Source organism: Excalfactoria chinensis, chromosome 16 (assembly GCF_039878825.1).
Source record: "Excalfactoria chinensis isolate bCotChi1 chromosome 16, bCotChi1.hap2, whole genome shotgun sequence".
NCBI lineage: Eukaryota > Metazoa > Chordata > Aves > Galliformes > Phasianidae > Excalfactoria > Excalfactoria chinensis.
The window spans coordinates 2,642,626-2,663,011 of NC_092840.1; the positions used below are offsets into that span (position 1 = coordinate 2,642,626).

General features: G+C 64.9%; 1 protein-coding gene across 3 annotated transcripts; it reads right to left on the reverse strand.

Annotated features, from left to right (window-relative positions):
• Positions 1–30: 30 nt before the first annotated feature.
• SMTN (smoothelin) lies at positions 31–19,185 on the reverse strand. Of its 3 annotated transcripts, none has more exons than XM_072351435.1 (21): positions 19,007–19,185; positions 15,279–15,439; positions 15,096–15,189; positions 14,930–15,008; positions 14,539–14,843; positions 13,329–13,425; positions 13,058–13,146; positions 12,881–12,985; positions 12,650–12,713; positions 11,693–11,785; positions 11,050–11,448; positions 10,237–10,337; positions 6,961–7,125; positions 6,761–6,836; positions 6,496–6,660; positions 5,802–5,864; positions 5,584–5,650; positions 5,270–5,440; positions 5,071–5,194; positions 4,840–4,991; positions 31–965 (listed from the first exon to the last, which is right to left on the reverse strand). In XM_072351435.1, the coding sequence occupies exons 1-21, from the start codon at positions 19,055–19,057 to the stop codon at positions 815–817; spliced, it is 2,772 nt and encodes a 923-aa protein (XP_072207536.1). In that variant the 5' UTR covers positions 19,058–19,185; the 3' UTR covers positions 31–814. The 3 variants fall into 3 exon arrangements, with proteins under 3 accessions (XP_072207536.1, XP_072207534.1, XP_072207535.1); XM_072351434.1 differs by adding an exon at positions 3,341–3,510 and having other exon boundaries at positions 826–965; positions 12,881–13,146; XM_072351433.1 differs by having other exon boundaries at positions 33–965; positions 12,881–13,146.
• Positions 19,186–20,386: the final 1,201 nt, after the last annotated feature.

A 20,386-nucleotide genomic window follows, 5' to 3' on the forward strand; every position in this document is an offset into this window, starting at 1 on the left:
GATGAAGGGGCGAGTGGCACTGAGCACGAGGTGCCCAGAGCTGGGGAGGAGCGCGGGGGCTGTCTGGTCCTGGCCCTGGCCCCGCGCTCCCTGGGGCCCTCCCCGCTCCCCTCCAGCTCCCCAGCACGGGGGTGCTGCAGGTCCCCGCCGTGGAAGCGCCCTGGGCACGTGCGTGCGGTGGGAAGCAGGGTGTTGGCACAGGGCCGTCCCCAGGGAGGTGGCACCAAGCAGGGACTGTGGTGGGCAGAGGGGCTTCCTTGCAGGGGGCCCAGAACTGCTCTCGGGCCGCCTGGGGAGCAGGGCGCTCTGCCTCCCGGCTGCACCAAAACCAGCAGCGCCCACCCGGGCCCTGGCTTGCAGGGTCCATGGGCTGAGCCACACAGACACAGACCCACGCTGGCTCAGGGCCCAAGGGTACTGTGCTGCCCCAGCCTCCCTGGGGAGGCAGGGACACTGCCCACGTAAAAAGAACTCCTTGAGAATGAATAACTTAACACACTAGAGTATGGCAGAGGGGAGGAGAGCCAAGCTGGCTGCAGGGAGAGCGGCATCCTAGGCAGCACCCACCTGGCACCGTTCTGCCCTGCCCGTACATTCAGCTGGCAGCCAGCGAGGGCAGAGGCTGACTGAGGAGCTCCAGCGAGGCCGAAGCAACAACAGGTGACCAGGAGCCCCCGCCTTTGTCCAGCGCCAGCCCCACGGCCTCTCCACCCCCACTGCCAGCCTCTCCATGGGGCAGCAGCTCCTCCGCACACCAGCGTCCCTGCAGGGAGGGGGCAGTGAGGTGTCGGGCAGCCGCAGGCCGGGGCAGGCTCTAGCACTCTTTCTGCCGCATGCGCATCTCGTGGCGACGCAGGTGGTTGTAGAGGGACTGCACGTAGGTGAAGACGCACTTGGCGTCTGGCTTCTTCCCCATGATCATCATGTCTTCCACCTCCACCAGGGGCACACAGTCCGCCAGCATCCTGCAAAGACACGGGGCCTCAGCATGCCTGGGGGAGGCCAGGATGGGGCCGCCGGCACCAGGCACCGCTGCCCCCAGCCTCACTGTGCCCTCAGTGCCCCCAGCCCAGCGTGGCCTGCAAGGCCAGGCAGCCTGCCAGCACTGCTCACCCCACCGCCTCCATGGTCCCCTGCCACCCACGTCCTGCCCTGCTCTCGGTCCTCACAGTCGCATTGTAGCCCTCCTAGGCCTGTGAGTGCAGGCTGAGGCCATTGCACTGCACCGGAGCTGCCAGAGCAGCCTCACCCCACGCTGCCCTTTGCTCCCCAACTCCTGGCCAGGCTTCCCAGCCTCCCACTTTCCTGCTTCCCACCCAACTGCTGGATCACAGCCCAGTGAGGCTGCACTGGGCCTGACTGCGGGCACAACCCTGCCAGAGCCACACGGTTTCCAATGGCCCATGGCTACCCCAGCCAGGAGTCACTATGCTGCCCTGAGGCCTGGGCTGGGCCCTGAGGTCTGTGCCAGACCCTTCCCCAGCTGCTCTCCACCTCAGGGTCCTCTCCGCCATTAAAGCTGGCCTTGGGACGACGCTGCTGTTGACTCTGACCCTTGGCTACAAGCACCACCCCTGCCCCACTGCTGCCAGCCCGCAGTCCAAGATGTGTCTCCCCAGCTCCACCAGGCCCCAGATGGCTCCTTGGTCTTCGGGGCTGCTGGCACAGCGGGGGCTGTTGCTGCTGCAGCCTGGCAGGGTACAGATGGCAGGGAAGGAGCAGCTCCCCCCCTCACGTGGCTCTTCAGGGCTTGGGGCTGGCAGGGGTGTCCAGGAGCAGCCCAGTGCTGCTGCCACCCACGAGAGGACAGTGCTCAGAGTTGGAACAGCCACTGCCAGTGTTGGCTGACAGAGCACAGGCTGTGCTGGCACCAGCACCAAGATCAAAGCTGGGGCTGAGGAGCCCGGAGCTGAGCCTGGGCTTGAGGCCACCATGCAGCAGATGGGGATGAAGCCATCCCTGTTAGGTCCTGCAGAACCCACAACGCTTGGCTCCAGGTCCCACTGTCATGCAGGCTGAGCTCGCTGGTACAGCTCTGACCGTACTGGGAAGATCAGACACCCTCCACAAAATGCCCCATCTCTAACCACCTCCCCCTCGTGCCAAGCTGCAGATCCTGCTAACCCCATCATGTGCTCTGGTGCCCTGCACAGCCCTTGGAGCAAGGAGCTCTGGGCTGGCACTGGCACAGACACGCAGTTGGTGCCGGTCCTTGGGCAGGGAGGCATGGATGCAAGGAGCACCGGGATCAAAGAAAGCTGCCTGTTCCCTGGGCTCCTCACAGGTGCCGCAGCCATGCTGGAAGGCTGCAGCCAGCCTGGGAGCTCTGCCTGGGGCCTTGCTCTTCATGCCCCGCTCTCCTGGTTAATGCGGCAGAGCTGGGACTCAGACAGCCATGGAAGCAATGGGCTCTGAGCCCAGGGCCTGGCCTGCAGCAGCCCTACTGCATGATGCGGCAGCCCAAGAGGCCATGCTCAGGGCCTTGGGAAAGCACCCGCCTGAGCACAGCAGGTCTCCCGCTACCACCAGCCAGGGTGATGGAAAAGCTAAGGCAGCAGAGGGAGACAGGCTCTGCCCTTATAAAGGCATTGTTTGGGCCTCGGTGTGCTCATGCAGTGCAGAGCTGGGGGAGAGGAGGCTCCAGTGCCAGCTAGGATGCCCCTGAAAGACAGGCACAAACAGTGCAAGAAGAGGCAGGACTGCAGCCTTGAGTCACACTTTCCAGGCTCCCCTCTCCTGCCCATATATGAGCAGGCAGCACCTCGATGGGAGGGGAGCACCCTGAGCCACGCCTGATCCTGCAGCTCAGCACTGGCCTCAGCCTCCCCCCTGCAGACAGCAGCCTCTGCATGCCTGGGACAGGCAGCCTCGAGTACAGGAACAGGAGGCAGGGAGCGCAGGCAGTGAGGCTGGAGCACCGTGGGAGCAACAGCTGAGCAGACCCACACAGGCCAGTGCTGCTCAGCACTTCGGTGCCCAAAGCGGCGTTCCCTGGTACCCAGCCGCTCAGCCCCCCGGCTGGGATGGATGAGCGGGAGGAAGGCAGGGAAAAGCCACAGCAGCCCCACTCCTGCTGGCATCATCCCTGTGCCTGGACAGCCATTGGGCCCCTAGGTCCCCTCCACGGCCATCTCCTCAGCCCTCTCCCCACAAGCGCTGTTCTGCAAGGAGAGAGGCAGCCAGTTGCCTCCACCCTGCTCCCAGAACAAGACTCGACCCTCTCCCACCATTATACCCCATCCTCTGCCCCAGCCGCAGCGGCCGCTCCCCGGCCCTCCTGCCAAGCTGTGGGACGCAGGCGGGCAGGTGTGCGGCGGTAGATCGACAGGAAGGTTCTCACCATCGCTCCCGGGGGTGAAAATGGGCTACGACTTTTTGGTTTTTACCAGCCCCTTCTGGACCAGGCAGCGATAGAATTCCTGAATGTATGTGTACACACACTTCCAATCCGGCTCGCGCATCCGGACCATGTCCTCCACGTCCAGCAACTGCGGACAGTCTGCGTGCTTCCTGAGGGCAGGGAGAGAGAGGGGCAAGCCAGTGACCGCAGCCCAGTCGGGGAGGGGAGAAAGAGAGAAAACAAGAGACACGGATCAATGCAGTTCCCATTCCCCGGGCAGATGCTGCTCTGCTCTCACATGCTCTGGGGGTGCGCGATGCAGGGGCAGGACGGCTCCAGGCACCGCCGCGCTCCAAGGCCATTCAGTGTGACTTGGGGGGCCAGGGCTCACAAGCAGGGGATGGGAGGGTAGGTGAGCAGTGTGGACAGGCGTGAGGTCAAGAGGGAATGACAGAACGAGACAGAAGAGGGAGTGATGTGTTCTGGCGCGCCCGGTGCTCGGGGAGCGAGTTCCAGAGCGGAGCGGCGCTCTATATAGCTTGTATATAGAGCAGCCAGGAGGGCTGGGCATGCCCAGTATCCTGCCCAGCTCCGCTTGGAACCGCACGGCACAGCCCTGGTGCAGGAAGCTCAGGAGAAGACGCTCACAAGAGCTGGAGGAGGAGGAAGGACAAGAGGCCACCTGGCTTCCAGGCCGGAGAGATCGATGGCTCTCTCTCAGTCCACGCACCGGTCCCAATTAAAGCAAAAAGTCTATTAATAGGAGCACCAAGACCCAGGCACACGGCCCCCTGTTCCCAATTGCTGCACTGAACAGCACCGCGGAAGCTGCTGGGAGCTCCCGGCCAGTGCTGCCACACTGAGCACCAGCCGGCTGCCACCTGCCAGGCAGGTGGGGATGGGGCCCCTCCGAAACCCACCTGGCCCTGCCCGAGGCGAGGCCAGCAGGGTGCTGGAGGGGAGGAGGAGTGGATGGGAGGAGAGACAGAAGGAAGGAGAGAGGGCCTGACTTCCAGCCCTCCAGCTGGATGCGCTCCCATCTCTCAGCACCCAGGAAAACCAGAAGCAAAAGGGGAGGGAAAAAGACTTGAGAAGCTGCAATGGTGTTTGAGCCCCTACAACTGTGAAGGAGGCACCTGCATGTACAAACCCTGGTCCCAGCTCCATAGGTACTACACTGTGCATGACTGGTTCTCTGCCCCACAGAGCTTGCCCTGCCTTTGGCTCCTATGTTCTATGCCCAGGAGACCCAGTCCCATGCCCACCACCTCAGCACAGGCTGGGCTGTACCGGCCCATCGGGGCTGCATACACCCCAGTCCACTCTTCCCCAACCTCACTGTGTGACAGAAAGGAGCGATGCCAGCAGGCACTGAGCCTCGGGCATGGCCAGCTCCTCCAGAGTCCTGCCCATGTCCCTGTGCCCAGGCAGCAGGAGGGAGAGCTGTCCTGAGCGTGGGACATGCCCACAGCCCTTGTGGTAGCACCAGAGTTACGTACTCTGCAGAGGAGAACGCCACCTCGAAGTTGTGACGGCGGTTCTGGGGTGTGAGCTTGCTGTAGTCAAAAGCATCTGGAAAGAAGTTGTGGACCAAAGCACAGAAGGCCATGCCATCGCTCCAGCTGGAGGAGAAGTTCTGGATGTCCACGTGCTGCAGGAAAGGAGAGTTACCAAGGGGCACAGTGACTGGCCCAGCCTGGCCCAAGATGGGGAGAGGAGGCAGCACTGACCTCGTAGCCCCGGGTCTTAGCTCTGCACCAGTCCAGCAACATCTGCTTGATGCTGTTGGCATTGGGGACACCGCAGCTGGAAGAGCGCTGCACAGCTGCACGCGGTGCTGCAGGGTTTGGAGAGCTGAGGGAGAAAACAGAGAGGGTGACGCATGTGATGCTTGCTGCCCCAACCGCCCCTTGCCTGGCACGTCCTCACCTCCCGCCCTCTTTCTGCATCTTCTCAATCATGGCCTTGCGAGCCTGTGAGGTTGATGTCTTGGGCAGGCTCTGAGCTTTCATTAGCTCCTTCTTTTTCTCAGCCTGGCGCCGTTCCAGTGCAGCCAGGCTGCTCTGCCTTGAGGCACTCTCATCCTCCCGGTCAAAGATGCTGCAAGAGACAGAGGCAAAGCCTCAGTGCAGAAAGGAACATAGCCATTCTCAGCCCCTCATCATCCCTGCAGCTCAGAGAACTCCATGCTCCTAGGACAGAACAAGCACAGCTCAAGGTCCAAGGCTGGTGACATCACTCACCTGCCTGTCTTCTTGGAAGATGAGCTGTAGGACGATTTGGTTTGAACAAATGTGCTGCTGCTGCCATCTGCAGAGAAGGAGAAAGAGGCCTCAGGCAGAAGCCATGGAGCAGCAGAGCTGGGCAGGCCGGGGGAGCTCTGCTATGTGCTCTGCAGCAGCAATGGCCCCATGGGCATGCCCAAGGGATGCCTATGCTTCAATGCAGCAAACGCTCTTACTGTCTGATCTCTTCACATAACTTGACTCCATGGTTGTTGTGCGGGAAGTCTTGCTGCCATCATCTGCAGGGGAGAAAGCAAAGGGGGCCAGCTGGGTTAGAGATTGAGCACTGTGAACTACCCTCATGTCCACATGGCACAGCAGGGAGACATCCTGCACAGGCATGGGGGTGAGACAGAAGCTGCGTGCCCCCAGGCAGCAACCAGGTGGAACGGAGAGGCCAAAGTGAGGGAGCAGAGAGGCAGGAAGGCTGGAGCAGCCACAGACAGCTATTCCCAGCTTGAGTCAGCTGGCAGAAGTGTGGGTGACAGGAGAGGGCCTGCAAGCCCTGTGCCACCCCAACGGGGAACATGGGTCAGGTGGGAAGGCACTAGAGCAGATCCCTTAGGGCTCAGGCCCCAGGATGTCTAAAGCAGGAGGCTAGTCAAGGAAAGACAGTGAAACCTGGCCCTAAACCAGGGCCTTGCTCTCTGCAGGGTGCAGCTGACCCTGTGCCCTGTGTGCTATGCTGTCACCTCCCTGCACAGGGAGAGCAACAGAAGATGCCCAGCTATCTCTGCTGTCCCTTGCCCTGGGCTCTGCAAAGCCCGCTGCATGCCACAGGCTGGGCTAATGCTGGAAATGCCAAGGGTCCCAGCCAGGACAAGCACAGAGAATGACAGACAGAGAACTAGTAGTGAGCCCTGTGCTTACTAGACTGGATGAGGCGCTCAGTTTTGGTGACAGTGCTGCGGGCTGAGCCGTCGGCTGACTGGGTGCTCTGCGTGGTGGTGGTCTCAGTGTTGTGGCCAGCCCTGCTCACTGTAGCCTGGCTCTTCACCTCCTGCAGCCGCTGGTCCCGCTCCTTCTCCCGCTGGTCTGCAAATGCACACAGGGGATGGTGTCAGCAGCGAGATGCAAGGTCCATGACCCTGCATGGGGAATCAGCATTCCCCCCCTCCCAGCAGCTGCCAACTACCTCGCTTGCGCTGGCGTAGCTCCCGCATGGCATTGCGGATTAGCCGTCGCTCCTCAAAGTCTGTGGTCTGATCCAGCTGCAGAAGGAAGGGGAGCTCAGCACGGCCCCTCAGCTCTGTTCTCCCACCCAGTTCTGAGTCCCTTTATCTCCAGCCTGCATCCTGCCCTCAGAAGCCCACACCATCACAGTAAAGGACGTACCATTTTATCCAGAACATCCTCGTCCTCGATCCTGTTCAACTCCTCGACATTCAGCTTGCTCCTTTTCTCCACTTCCCTCACTTGGACCTTCTCCATGCCATTGGGCAACTCTGGCTGCAGCCTCGGTGCCTGGGGCTGCTCCACCACCACCTCCGCTTCCATCGGCTGCAAGGAGAGCACCACACGCCTGAGCCTCACCAGCCCAACTGGCCCCTAATGAACCCGATGCTTGCCCAGTGCCACAGGCAGCAGGGACTGTGGGGATGCACTGTGTGGTGTAGGAGCTCACGGCTGGTGGGACTCCGTGGATGTCAGCAGTGACCAATGCAGGAGGAGTGCCACATCCCCAACGCTCAGCACACAACGCAGCCCACCCTGCCCCAGGAGGCCCCAGGTGCTCTTGTACCTGCTGCTGAAACGTCTCCACATTGTAGCTTGTGGACACCCACGACCCACTGCCACCACTAGGGCCTCCAGTGAGGCAGGGGGGCTCCATGCCCGGTGCCCTAAAGCTGGCAAGGCCAGTGCACACCATTAGCAGCACAAGGGATTTCCAAGGAATTAAGGGACTTAGCGGAAAGAAGAGCTTGCGCAGGAGATCAAGAGCCTCCTCGTCATCTCCGCTCAGGAACTGGGCCAGCTCAGCCCCCGCGGGAGCACAGCCAGGACACCAAGTCCCTTTCAGCACGACCCCCAAGCAATGCGCCGTGGGCAGCTCTCCAGGCCCGGAATAGGGCTTGTAGGCAGCGGGTGGGAGGTGTTGGGCCAAGACAGCCCCGCTGCACACCTGGCCCCATCCTGCACCGCTGCCAGGCGTGAGGGCACGCATTGCTGGCACTGGTTGGCTCCCCAGTAGCTCAGCCCGGTGCCAGCAATGCAGAGCGCTGCGGCAAAGCTCTGGGCAGAAGGAGCAGCACAGAGCCCAGGGCCACTGCAGGGCGAGGTGACGACCGCAAGGCGATGAGGCGAGCCCACACAGGGGCCGGCACAGCTGCCCCGCGGCCGGCACGCCAGCAATGTGAAGCAGGCAGGCGCCATTGGCTCACAGCCCTGCCCGGCACCAGCCTCCCACAGCAGCAGGCTGTGACTGCGGCTGATCCCGGCCACACTGCACACACATCCCACTCCCAGACGAGGGTTTCTCCTCAGCCCCAGCACCCTGCCCCCCCCAGTGGGTGCTGCCCTGGACGGGGCAGCCCAGCCAGGCCCGGCCCGGCCCGCACTCACAAAGCTGTCGCTCCGGGAGAGATGCAGGGTCGACTGTTGGCGCGTGCTGGAGAAAGTGGGCGGATGGGCCACCGGGCTGCTGGACTCCTCGGTGCCCTCAAAATGAGCGCAAGGGTCCTGTGCTTCCAGAAACAGGGTGCTCAGGTCCTTCTCCGCGGGTTCCGGCGGTGCCAGCCATAGGGCCAGCAGGTCCAGCCGGCGGCCCAGGCGCGCCTGCTCAGCCCGCAGCACCAGGTGCTCCTCCTCCAGATCCCGCAGGGCGCGGGCCAGGGGCTGCACCTGCTGCACAGCCTGCTCCAGCTGCCCCTCCACCGCCCGCCCGAAGGCCTGCAGCTCTCGCCGCAGCTCCTCCAGCTCGGCCACCCCGGCCTGTGCCAGGCTCTCCAGGCTGACCCCCGGCATGGCGGCGGCGGGCTCCAGGGCTGCGGGTGCCGCAGCGGGCCCCTCTCAGCTGTCCCCTGCCCTTTATAGGGGCTGCAGGGGCACCACCCCCAGCTGGAGGCCGGCCCGGCTATTCTTGTCGCAGCACGGCCGGGGGTCCCGTGCAGGGGCACCGAGGAAGGCGCTGACACTTGGAAGTGTTTCCAGGCCCCACAGGACCAGGTGGCCCGGCAAGGGGGGGCCCTGGTGGTTGCTCCAGGGAATGGGCTCCTGTCTCTGCCTCCACCGCCTGGCAGCTGCTGCCCCTGTGGCCATGCAGCACTGAAGCTCTGCGAGGCAGGCAAGCAGTAGCAGAGACCCTGCAGGATCCACTCCAGCAACGCTGCTCTGCTGCACGCAGACAGCTCCTCTTCCACAACTTCCTGCAGCCATCCTGCCCCACGGCACCCACCCAGCACAAAGCCACAACCTCGGGGTAGCACCGCTGCAGGGCAATGCCACCAGCTGTGACCACGGGTCTCACCTCTCCTTGCTGCATGCAGCCCCACGAGCTCCACATCTGCCAGCTCCCAAGGCACACACAGCACTCCCAGCAAAAGCCATCAGCCCCCAGCCCCACACACACCACGGGTCAGACCGACCCCTACCTGGCAGGGCTGAGGGAACCACAGCCCCTTCCTCTTCCTCCTCCTCCCTGCCTGCTTGCAGCACACCTGGAGGTCGTGTCCAGCCCTGGTCCCCAAGCACCCACCCAGTCCCACAGCACTGCTAATACCTTAATGAGAGCTGACAGGCCGCAGGGCCAAGCCTGCGCGAGCGCATTAATGCAGGGCTGTCACCCTGCGGGCACAGAGCTGCACCTTTGGCATGGGCAGCACCTGCTGCAGCCCCACCGGGCTGCATGCTGGTTGAGGTGAGCACCAAGCTGGGCCCACAGCAAGCGAGCAGCACCCTGACCACCACCTCGGCCATGCCCGGAGGAGCAGGCAGGCAGTCAGCCCTGTGAGCAAGGCAGCTGGACATCCCAGCTCCTGCCAACACCGCTGCACACGCGCACGCTTTGCATTGCCCTAGATGGCAAACAGCAGATAAAAGCACTTGAAGAGCTGTAAGCACCATGCTGCCTTCTAGGCACCTCCAGCCCTGCTACTGCAGCACCCAAGGCTGTGTCCTCATCTCCACCCAGAGCAGAGCCAGGGCTGGCTGTACCTTCTTCATTTTTCCAATCCAGTTGTCTCCAAGAATCCCCTGCACCAGGCAGGCTCAGCTGGGGAGCACAGAGGGAGGGAGAGGCAGGACCCAGGCAGACTGCAGGGCAGAGCCCCTGGAGCAGGGCCCTACAGATGCTCCCCATCCCCACGGCCAAGCTTCATTCCCAGAATGGAAAACACAGGGCTGGATGGCAATGGGTTTCTCTAAGCAGCCACAACCCTACGAGGCAGCTGAGCAGAGGGGGAGACCCACAAATCCTTTCCCTTTACCCACCCCCTTCTCTAAGCCATCTGTACACACTGTGGCACGGGGGGGGGCTCACCTGGACAAGGATGTGGGTTTACACACGGGCCTCGGGGGGTCCCCTACCCACACAGCAGAGCCCCCCAGCCGCGCTGCCAGCACCGACACACAGGGCTGCTCCCACCCCGCGCCCGGGGCCCTGAGCGCACTCACTTTGATGACATTGCTGCTGGTGCTGATGCTGCAGATGCCGCCGGTGCTGCTGGGGATGGCGGTGATGCGGATGGGAGTGCTCCTCAGCCCCAGGGTCAGCTCTGCAAAGGAAGCCGAGGGCACTCGGGGAGCGCTCCAGCCCGACAGGCTCAGCCCCGTGCCCGCAGATGGAGAGAAGCACCGGCTCCGGCGCATCCTGCTCCTGCAGCAGAGCTCTGAGCTCTGGTGCACAGAAAGGGCTGCGGGGACGGCTAAAACATGTGGGAGCTGCTGCGTCAGGGGGGAGCCAGGCCCCCCCAGCGTGCCTTCACCCCAAGATGGACACTTCCCGCAGCTCTCCAGGGGGAGCCAAGACCTCCCGGCGTGACGGACAGCCCCGGAGAGCGCACAGAGGCATCCTGTCCTGATACGGGCAGGCAGGGGCTGCACGGTACAAAGGGCAGCAGCGGGGATGGCGCTTCGCACCACGCCCGTGCCAGCACAGAGGCGGGTCTTTGGGGATGGAGCACGAGCACAGGGCTGTGCTGTACTCTGGGGCCGGGCCGCAGGGTTGGATGGTGGGATGGGAGGGGACGTCTGGACGGGAACGAGCCTTGGAGCCAAGGGCCGAGGGCTGCCACGCTCCTGCCCTTCTGCAGAGCCCACGCTCGGCCCCCAGCATCCCACATCCCACCGCGGCTCCCCCGCCTGCCTGTCCTACCAGCACCCACCGTACGTCCAACCGTACGTCGCCCCGCCGGGCGCCGACCCTCCCTGCCGGCCCCTGGGCGCCCACCGTCCCCGCTGTCCCCGTGCCTCCCGCCCGGTGCCCACCTGCCCGCTGGCTGCCGGGGGCGGCCACGATGCGGGGCGTGACGGACTGCGTGTGGGGCTGCACGCGCCCATCCTTGATCTCGATGGTGAAGTACGTCTTCATGCCGTCGTGGGCGGCGGTGGGGCCGGTACCGGCGGGGCGGGGGCCGGCGGGCGGCGGGCGCTGCTCTGCTCCTCCGTCACCGGCTCCCCTCGCGTTTTGTGCGGGGCCCGACGGGGCCGTGCGAGGCCCCCGCTGCCATTGGCCGGGCCCGGCCCGCCCCGCAGCGCCGCCCGCCCCCTCGGGGCCGCCCGCCGCCGCCCGCTGCCGCCCCGCGGTGCCCACCGGGGTCGCGCCCGAAGGGGTGAAGCGCTGCGCGCGTTCCCGCACCGAGGAGGAGCGCTGCACGGGGCTCGGCTCTGCGGGGGACGGAGCAGCCGGGTCAGATGGGTGCCACGTCGAGTGCCCCCCGCGCGCCCCGCGATGCATGCTGCCCCCCAGCCTCCCCTCAATGCATGCCGTCCCCGCCACGCATGCCGTCCCCACGCACGCAGCCCGCCCGCAGATGCTGCCCCCCGGCTGCCCGGCAGTCTTCTGAGCTTCTGCGTGTCCACACGCGGGTGGGAGCACAAATGGAGCACGGCAGCCACGACGCGCCCTCACCTGCGTGGCCCTGCGGGCAATGTGAGGACGGGGTTTGCTCCCAGCGCTGAGCGTTGAGGCGCGATGGGGTCCGTGCTGTGCTCTGGGTGGGTGCTGCCAGCCGGGAAGGGACGGGCCACGTCCGTGTGCAAGGAATGGGATGGAGGGAGCAGAGAGTGAGCACAGGATGAAGCAGGGATGTCAGCTCTCCCCAGTGTCACCCACATCCCTGGAGCTCAGTGCTCACCCCCCACCGGGCACAGGAGGGTGATAAGGGAACACAGGGGCTGTGTGCTTATCCCAGCTCCCATGGGACCCCAGCAGAGCAGGGTTAGTGCTATGTAGGCTCTGTGGTGGTGTGGAGGGAGCTGAGCTGCTCAGCTGCCCCTGCTCTGCCCCAGGGCAGCAGGGTTCAATCCTTCCTCAGCCACCAGGCCTGAGCCCATGTCACGCTGCAGGCTCCCAGCAGGGCCGTGACCCTAAGGGTGCCCACAGCTGCGAGCTCCCATTTGGCCTTATTTCCTCCTGGCACAGAAGAAGGGAAACGCTTTCCCAACAGCAGCACGAGGGCATCAGTTGTCCAACACAATCTCTCTGGGCTGCCAAGAGCGCCCGGCCAGGCATGGAGGGCCCGGAGCAGCGCACAGCCCCCGGCCAGGCCAGTGAGCACAGCCCCGGGGGGGCCAGGGCCGGACCGGTGCTCAGCTCCAGCCTTATTGGGACAAAGAATGCAAAAGGCCGAGGTTTGCTGCACGCACAGATTCCCTTTCATGGCCCTGCAGCAGCCCCGCCGGTAGCTGGGGGACTTGTAAACACCGTGCCTGCCACCCCACTGCCTGGCCCAGGCCTGAGCACACCCTGAGCACAATCAGGCGCTGCGCCCCCAACCCCAGAGGTCCGTCCTGCCCCACACAGAGCAGTGCATCCTCCCGGGCTCTCAGGGGAGGGTCTGGGGGTGCTGCCTGGGGCGGCCCTTACCCGCTGGCTTCTCCTGTGGCATCACAGCCTTCCCCGACACCTGGCCTCGCACGCAGATGACAAACTGCAGGGAAAGGGATGAACTGAGGAGCTGCCAAAATCTGACCTCAGCAGCTCAGAGGGGCAAACACCGAGACAGAGGCCACGTGCGGCACCTCCAGCCCCGTGCTGAGAAGGTGGGGGCTGTGCTCTGGGTGGCTCCCAGCACCCACCGGTGCAGCATTCCCATACCTGGCCACTCTGAGTGACAGCGCAGGGCTGTGCTGGGTCGTGCTGCTCCGCCTGGTGGCTCTGCCCTGTGCTGCACGGGGCCTCGGCTGGCTCCACGATGGGCTCCTGCGCAGGACAGGGGCTGCCAGAGCCCTCCTCCCGGTACTGCAGCTCACACTGCCCGGTGTGCAGCTCTACCTCTGCTGTGTGCTCTTCGGGCTGCGGGGCTGCAGCGGGCTCCAGGGCTGGGTGCAGGTCCAGGACCACCAGGGTCCCTGAGGCTGCGGCTGCAGGACAGATGAGAGGCTCTGTGCAGCATCCCCACTCGTGTGGCCCCAGGCTGCCAGCTCAGGCTTATCAGGAGACCCCCTGCAGCCCCTCCATCCTCCTATTCTCCCTCAAACTCCACTTCAGCCTGCACTCCCAAGCTCTGCTCCTCCCCTGGAATATGCTGCAGACATGGACTCACCCTGGGCAGGGGGTTTCTGGGCTTCTCTCAGCTGTTGGCTACTCAGGTCCTGCAGCTCAGCTTGCCTGTGCTCCTGCTCCTCTTCCTGCTCACGGGCCTGGAAGAAAGCAGGGCTGAGAGCCCAGCCAGCCCCACAGCTGCCTCCACCCCACTGCATCCAGGCAGCTCCTTGTGCAAGGTGGGTCAGAATGCCACTTCCAGCAGCACTGTCCATCCTGCCACCTGGCCAGGGACATGCTGCAGACTGCAGCCTCCCCCTGTGCCATCCCCATGCTGCAGGGCAAGAGATGGGACTTCTTCACACACACACACAGCAGCTCACACCCTGCACCAGGGTTACTGCCGAAGGCTGCTAGGACATAAGTGTCCTGGAGTGGCAGCACAGTGCCACGAAGGAGCAAGGGAAGGGCAGCACCAACCCAGGGCAAAGTGGGCTGAGATCCAAGTGTAACTGCAGGATAGGGGGAGGCAGAGAGGGGACCACAGCCAAGGGAGGCATGGAGGAAACTAGTGCCAAAACGCATATCCCACCACGGTCTCTGCTAAAGGGAAATGCTTTATCTTCTGGATAAATTGGGCAGGTGAGGTGAGATGGGCTGTCTGATCAGGAAACAGCCCTGCACAGACAGCTGTGTGCTGGGGGTGCCGCAGCGCCAGCAGATGCTGACCAGGAAGGAAGTGGCACAGGGTCACCTTCCCTTTCCCTGCCACCGGCCCCATGCAGGCGCTGGGGGAGGCAGAGGGAAAAGCTGGGCTGGACACAGGCAGCCTGGGGGTCAAACCACTGCTTGTCCCTCCCCCCACAGGGCTTGCAAGTGGAAGCCCTGTGCTGTGTCCTTGGGAGCACGCTCCACCATCATGAAGCTACTGTGCCCTGCAGGGCCGTCATTGCTAGACAGGGAGCTTGTGTTTGTGCCCACCACTCCCAGCCTTGCCCCACCAGCTCATCCATCACTACCAGGCACCAGCCTAGTCCTAGAACAGGACCAATCCCTCCCAAGGCTAGCAGGGAGCACTCACACAGCCCACATTGGTGTCCTGAGCACAGCCACATCCCCATCTCCCTGCAGACCTCTGCTCCACCACCAGTGTCACCCACCCCAACCCCCTATAGCAGGTAAGTCACACACGCGCAGGGATTTGTGCCCCCAGTAGGCAGGCACAAGCAAAGGACCCAGCAATTCCCAGTGGCATCCCCACCAGCACTCACCACGGAGCGTTCGGGCTCCTCTGCAGGCAGTCTGTCTGCATCCCCCCCACGGCTGCTCTCCTCCGTCCTGGTCAGCACTGGCTGTTCAGCATCACCCGTCTGGCTGTCCCCCACGGGCTCAGTGCTGCTCTCCACGCTCACCACGGCCGGCAGCTCAGAGCCTGCCCTGTGGGAGCTCTCCCTGTTCCCAACCAGAGTTGTCGGTTCAGCATCATCCCTCCTGCTGCGTTCTGCACGTGCGGGCACAGCTGTGGGCTCGGCGCCATCCCTGCGGCTGCTCTGCACGTTCCCAGCCAGGGCTGCAGCTGGGTGGGAGCAAAGAAGGTAAAGTTCAGGAAGGAGCTGGGCACATCCCAGTATCCACGGTGCAGCCCAGACACAGGGAGCTCACCTTCGATCTCCTCAGCCCGCAGCTTGCGGATGGCGGCACGGATCAGCTTGCGCTCCTCGTACTCGCTGGCTGCCCGCAGCTGCGGAGGGGCAGATCCAGGAGTGAGGCACAGTGAGGGCTCGGTGGCACTCAGCTCCCTCTTTCCACCCCGCCGTCAGGCACTCACCAGCTTCGTCAGCTCCTCCACATCGGTGATGGACTCAAGTTCCCGGGACAGCGAGGCGAGGGCCTTCTGCTGCTGCTCCTCCAGCTGCTGGGACCTGCGCCGGAGCCAGGGGTGAGAGCCGCAGGGGAGCAGGGTCCCACACAGCCATCGTGCCGGGGTCCCGCCGCGCCCCAGGTAACTCACCGCAGCCAGTTCTCCTTGTTGTCCTGCCGGTGGCTGCCGCGCTCGGTGCGGAAGCGTTTGGAGGCCAGCGCCTCCTCGTCCCTCTCCAGCTCCTGCCGCTGCAGCTCCCGGATGGCCGAGCGGATGCGGCGCCGCTCGGCAAGGTCCAGTGTCGCCTCCAGCTGGGAGGACAGGGCAGGGCTGGGCAATGGGCACAATGGGGCCGTCTGTCCCGCGCTGCCCACGCGCCCTGCACACACTGCCTGGCACTGTCTGCCCCCGCTCCAGGGGATGAGGGGTGGCCCAACCCCGGCGTGGGATGGGATGTGAGGTCGGCCAGAGCCGGACGCCGCCTCGGGGAGCGGGCACAGCACCCAGCACCGCACCAGCACACGGGGGGCTTCCCTTCCTCCATAGCAGAGCTGCAGAGTGAGCTGTGCCAGCGGCCTGCGCTCAGAGCAGCCTCTGCACAACGCAGGCGTAGCCCTGCTGCGGGACACCAGGCCCTGCCCAGGCACTGGTTTGCAGTGAGGGAACCGGGAAAACGATTTCCCATGGAGCTTGTTAAAAATAGACCCCGTGACCCGCAGCAGCTGCTGTCAGCATCAGGGCTCGGCAGGCTGGGAGCAGCAGCGGCTGCAGCAAAGGGTGAAGGCAGCATTTCTCTTCCTCACATTCCCATAGGACACCGCCAGGCCAACCAACTGGTCACTGAGCTTCAGGTCACAGCAGGGCCAGAAGCACAGCTCTTGTCTCCAGGCGTGCAACAAGCCGGGGGAAGGCTGCAGCCCGCTGCAGGCCCGTTGCACACACTGCACACAGCCCATCCCAGCAAAGCCACCGATACCCATCTGGGGAGCAGCATTTTCCACACTGCCACCCCAGGGACACCTCCCATGTGGGTCAGATCCTGCTGGGCAGCACAGGGTTAGAAACGAGGATCTTTGTCGTCAGGGGTTGCAGCTTAAAGCAAACATGCTCCTTCCCGTATCCCTCCCAGCACCCCCTGCCGTGCAGTGATATCAGCATCCCATATCAGCATCCTGCAGCAGCGTGAGCATCCGCCTCCCGGGGACAGAGCTGGGGGCTGCAGCCCTGTGCCACGTGCTGCTGGGTGTGGGCTCTCATCCGGAGTCACAGCCTTTGCAACAGGGCAGCCCATTCCCTGCTGGCTCAGCACACAGCAGGGACCCGGAGCGCAGCATTGGTGAGCTCAGCACCACTGAGCCATAAGGCCAGGCATATGAACAGCCCCAGCCCACCCTCACAGCCCTACATGGTATCCCTGGGGTGGGAGAAACCACCACATCTTGCAGCAACCCCAGCTCCTGCGTGCACAGAAGGTCCTGGGGCAGCAGCAGAGCCCCAGGCACAGCCGGGCAGAGCTGCCATCCGAACACCCACAGCCTCCCTGAGGGACTTCTGCAATGGGCCGCGAGAATGGAAAGGAGGCAACAAGGCGCTCTGCAGCTGTGCAAAGGCCTTAAGGACACAAAAACACTCCTCCACCTCACACTGGGAGGCCGAGGCCCTGACCATTTGCTAAACAAACTGCAGGCTGCGTGCTCTGCAGCCCCAGCACCCGGCACAGGAGCACCGAGCCTCATGGCCAGGGTACAAAAGCAGCAGCGGGGAGGGAGGGAAGGAGAAGAAGCAGGATCTGCCCTTCCCACGGGCACCTGATGGATGGGGTCTGACCTGCACCGTGGTCCTGGAGGGTTCAGCCTTTGCTCCGCAGGAGAGATGGCGGTAAGGCAGCAGGAGCCCCGTCCCAAGCCCACGTCAGCAAGGAGCCAGCACAGGGCAAACACGGCTCATGGGGCAACGTGCCGGAAACCACAGCTGGAGCCAGGGCTGGAAGGGGCCGCGGGGCCCTGCAGTGACAAGCCCTGAGCTCGGCACATGCCAGGGCCCCATGGGCCCTGCCCAGCCTACAGCAAATTAATGGTTGTGAGCAAACGCCCGCCTCGTCCCACACAAAGTGGCTTTTTGAGGAGGGTGCTGGCAAGCCACCATGGGCTGCTTTCCTGGTGATGCCCCAGCACAGCAGCACTCAGCCTTGCCTCAGCTCTGGGCACGTCCGCCAGCAGAGGGCTGTAATTAGCTCTAATTAGCCCAGGCTTTCCATCCAGCTCTGGGATAGGCAGCGCACAGAGGGGCACTGAGCAGCTGGAGTGCGGCCGCAGGGAAACTCAGAGCTGGGGAAAGGAGCCAGAGCATCATCCCCATCAATCCCGGCCACGACCAGCCCCACGCAGCACCTGCCCCGCTCACCACCGCGGGGAGCCAGAACCCGCTCCGGGCCACCCTCGGGTCCCACAAGGTGGCACCCCGGGGACATCAGAGCGCGGCTGGGAGTTCTGCCACTGGGAGAAGGGAGGAGGAGAACAAGGAACCGAGGGATGGGGAGAGAGAAGGAGCAGGGAGGAAGCAGCAGCAGAGGCAGGCAGTTTTCCCTTATATGGGCTAATCCTCTTCCAGCTAAGCGGAGCCAAAACCTAACCAGAGAAAAAATTCCTTCCCCGGCTCACGTCAGCCCGGAGCAGCCTTCCTCCAGCTGCATGGGCACGGGGAGAGCTGCGGGCAGCCGTGGGGTGAGGCCATGCAGGAGCAGGGGAACCATCCGGCAGAGAGCCCAGGGCTGCAGCAGGATGGAGAGCAGCAGCACGCATCGGTGCAGCCCCGCGGGCTCAGCCTCTCCCCGGACACCTGCACGGCCAGCCAGCAGCACGTGCGTGCAGCCCGCTGCCTTGGGAAGGCACGAGTAGGTGCGAAGCACCCCCTGATCAAATGGGGACAGCCCCGTGGAGAAGCACTGCCTCATTCTCGGCTCTCAGCAGCCTCGGGTGGGAAGCAGAGAGCCGGGAGAAACCCCGAGCAGCCAACCCCGCGTCTCCGGGGCAGAAGATGGGTTTGCGAGCTGCGCCCGCAGCAGCATGAGGACAGCTGGGAGCTGCGGGCGGCACGGACCCCGTGCTGACCTCCGCGCTGTCCCGGCGGCACCCCGACCCTTTCCTGTTCCCCGCGGACGTTCTTTCCGAGCTGACTCAGCTTCCTGCCGCTCTCCGTTCCCCAAACCGCCCGTGGAGCCGGCGCGGGGCTCGGCGCGCGGAGGCGGGCAGGCGGCCGGGCAGCACCGAGCCGGGCGGCACGTTGGGTGGCAGCTCACGATCCAAAGCGGCTTCCCAACGCGGATCCCCGGGCAGGTCGGAGCCCCTTCCCACCGCCGGGCTGCACGAGGGGCGATCCGCGGCCCCCCCGGAGCAGCCATCCCAGGCCGGCCGCAGCAACGCAGCCCGGGGATGGGCACGGAGCGGGGCCGGCAGGAAGCTGCTCCGGGAGCGCCGGGATGCCCGCAGGAAGCAGGTGGCCGGGAAGGGCTCGGCTGCTGGAGCCGGGCCAGCGGGAAGCTGGGATCCGGGGCACGCGTGGCGGATGGCGGGTAGCGCGTCCCGGCCGGCACCGCGCAGGGAACCGAGAGGGCAGCGGGGATCCGCCGGCCGAGGGGACGGAGCCGACGGACGGATGTCTCAAGTCCGAGCGGAGCGGGCGATGGGGCACAGCCGGAAGAGCAACGAGGCGGCGCCCGGAGCTCCCCCCGCGCTCCCGCAGCAGCACCCCGCGGCAGCCCCGCTCGCCGCCCGACCCGAGGGCACCGGGCACCGCGCTGCAGCGGGAGCGCTGCCACCTGCGGGCACGCCGAACCGCTCCTCCCGCCCTCCGCCCGGCCCCGCGGTGCGGGCACTCACCAGCTTCCTCAGCGCTCCCTCGTCCAAACCCTGCAGACTCTCCTGGGACATCGTGGCCGCCCGCTGCCCCCCGCGAGGCTCCGGGTCCCGTCCGCTCCCGATACGGCACCGCTCCGCCGGGCCGGGCCCGCTCCCGCAGCCGCGCAGCCCCGCGCAGTCCCGCTCCCGCCCGGCCCGGCCCCGCGCTGCCCCGCCCGCCGCCCACCGCCGCCATTGGTTCTCCGCTCCGGGCGGGACGGACCCGACCGGTCCCGCCGTCCCGCCCCGGCCCCGCCTCGGCACGGCCGCCCCCGGAGGGTGGGGAGCGGAGGGGAGCGGGCCCGGCTTCCCCCCGCGCTCCGGCAGCCCCCGGTGAGGCCTCCGATGTGCGGAGCCCCGGGTGGGCGCGGGCTGCTCCGAGCGCGGCGACGTTTGTTTGTGTGAAGGGGAACTTTTGTTGGGAATCGTAACCCGACGGGAAAGGCGGCACGGAAACATTCCCGTCCGATTCGGCCTTTCAGCAAAGGAAAGAAATCAGCCCAATTTGGCTGTAAATGCGCCCAACTCTTGGCCCCTTCCCTGGGGCTCGTTGGGGTCGGCCCGCTGGGTGCAGGAGGACACGGCGTGCTCGGGGTCCCGCACAGCACCCACGTGTGGGAGCGCGCTGAGCCCCGCTCATAGGGCAGCCTCGGCACACGCAGAGCTCTCCTCCTGCAGCTGCTGTCCATCGCTACCCGTCGAGGCGTCCCCTCTGTGCCTCCCCGAGCCACATTGCCCCGAGGTCGTGACCCTGCAGCACCTTTGCATCCATCCCCTGGGCTCTATGCAGCACTGAGCCCGGGGAGCTGCCGTGTGTGCACCCAGCCTTGTGGGAGACTTGGTTATTCGTGTAGAGATGGAGCAAGGAGAGCCACCCCCGTGGGATGCCCGTGCCAGGCCTCCATCCCCTGCCCCTGGCTACCAAAAGCCACTGCGTGTGCTCAGGGAAGAGGAGGAGGAGGAAAGCTCCTGGCTTTGCTGCACAGCGAGCACGTGTGAAACACAGAGACGCTGCTCCTCTGCATGCCAACATCCAGGGCAGCTCCCGCAGAGCTATTACAAGCAGTGACATCATGCAGGCTGACTTTTGGGGTTCTCAGTTCCCGTGGCTCAGTGCCCCAAGGTGCCCAGGCAGCACAGAAGCTCCTCCAGCCGTGTGGGGCTGAAGAAGGGAAGCAGGCAGCCAGGCTCCGTGCCTCGTCCCCTTCCTGCCAGGGGCTGCACATCCAAGTCTTGGTGCTGCAGATTTGCTTATTTCCCACTCAGATGCAGCTGAGCATCAGGTGGCTTCAAGGGCTGACAGCCCCAGGCAAGAAGAAGGTAAGGAATGCACAGCAATGCTGCTGCTCTGCCAACCCTTCA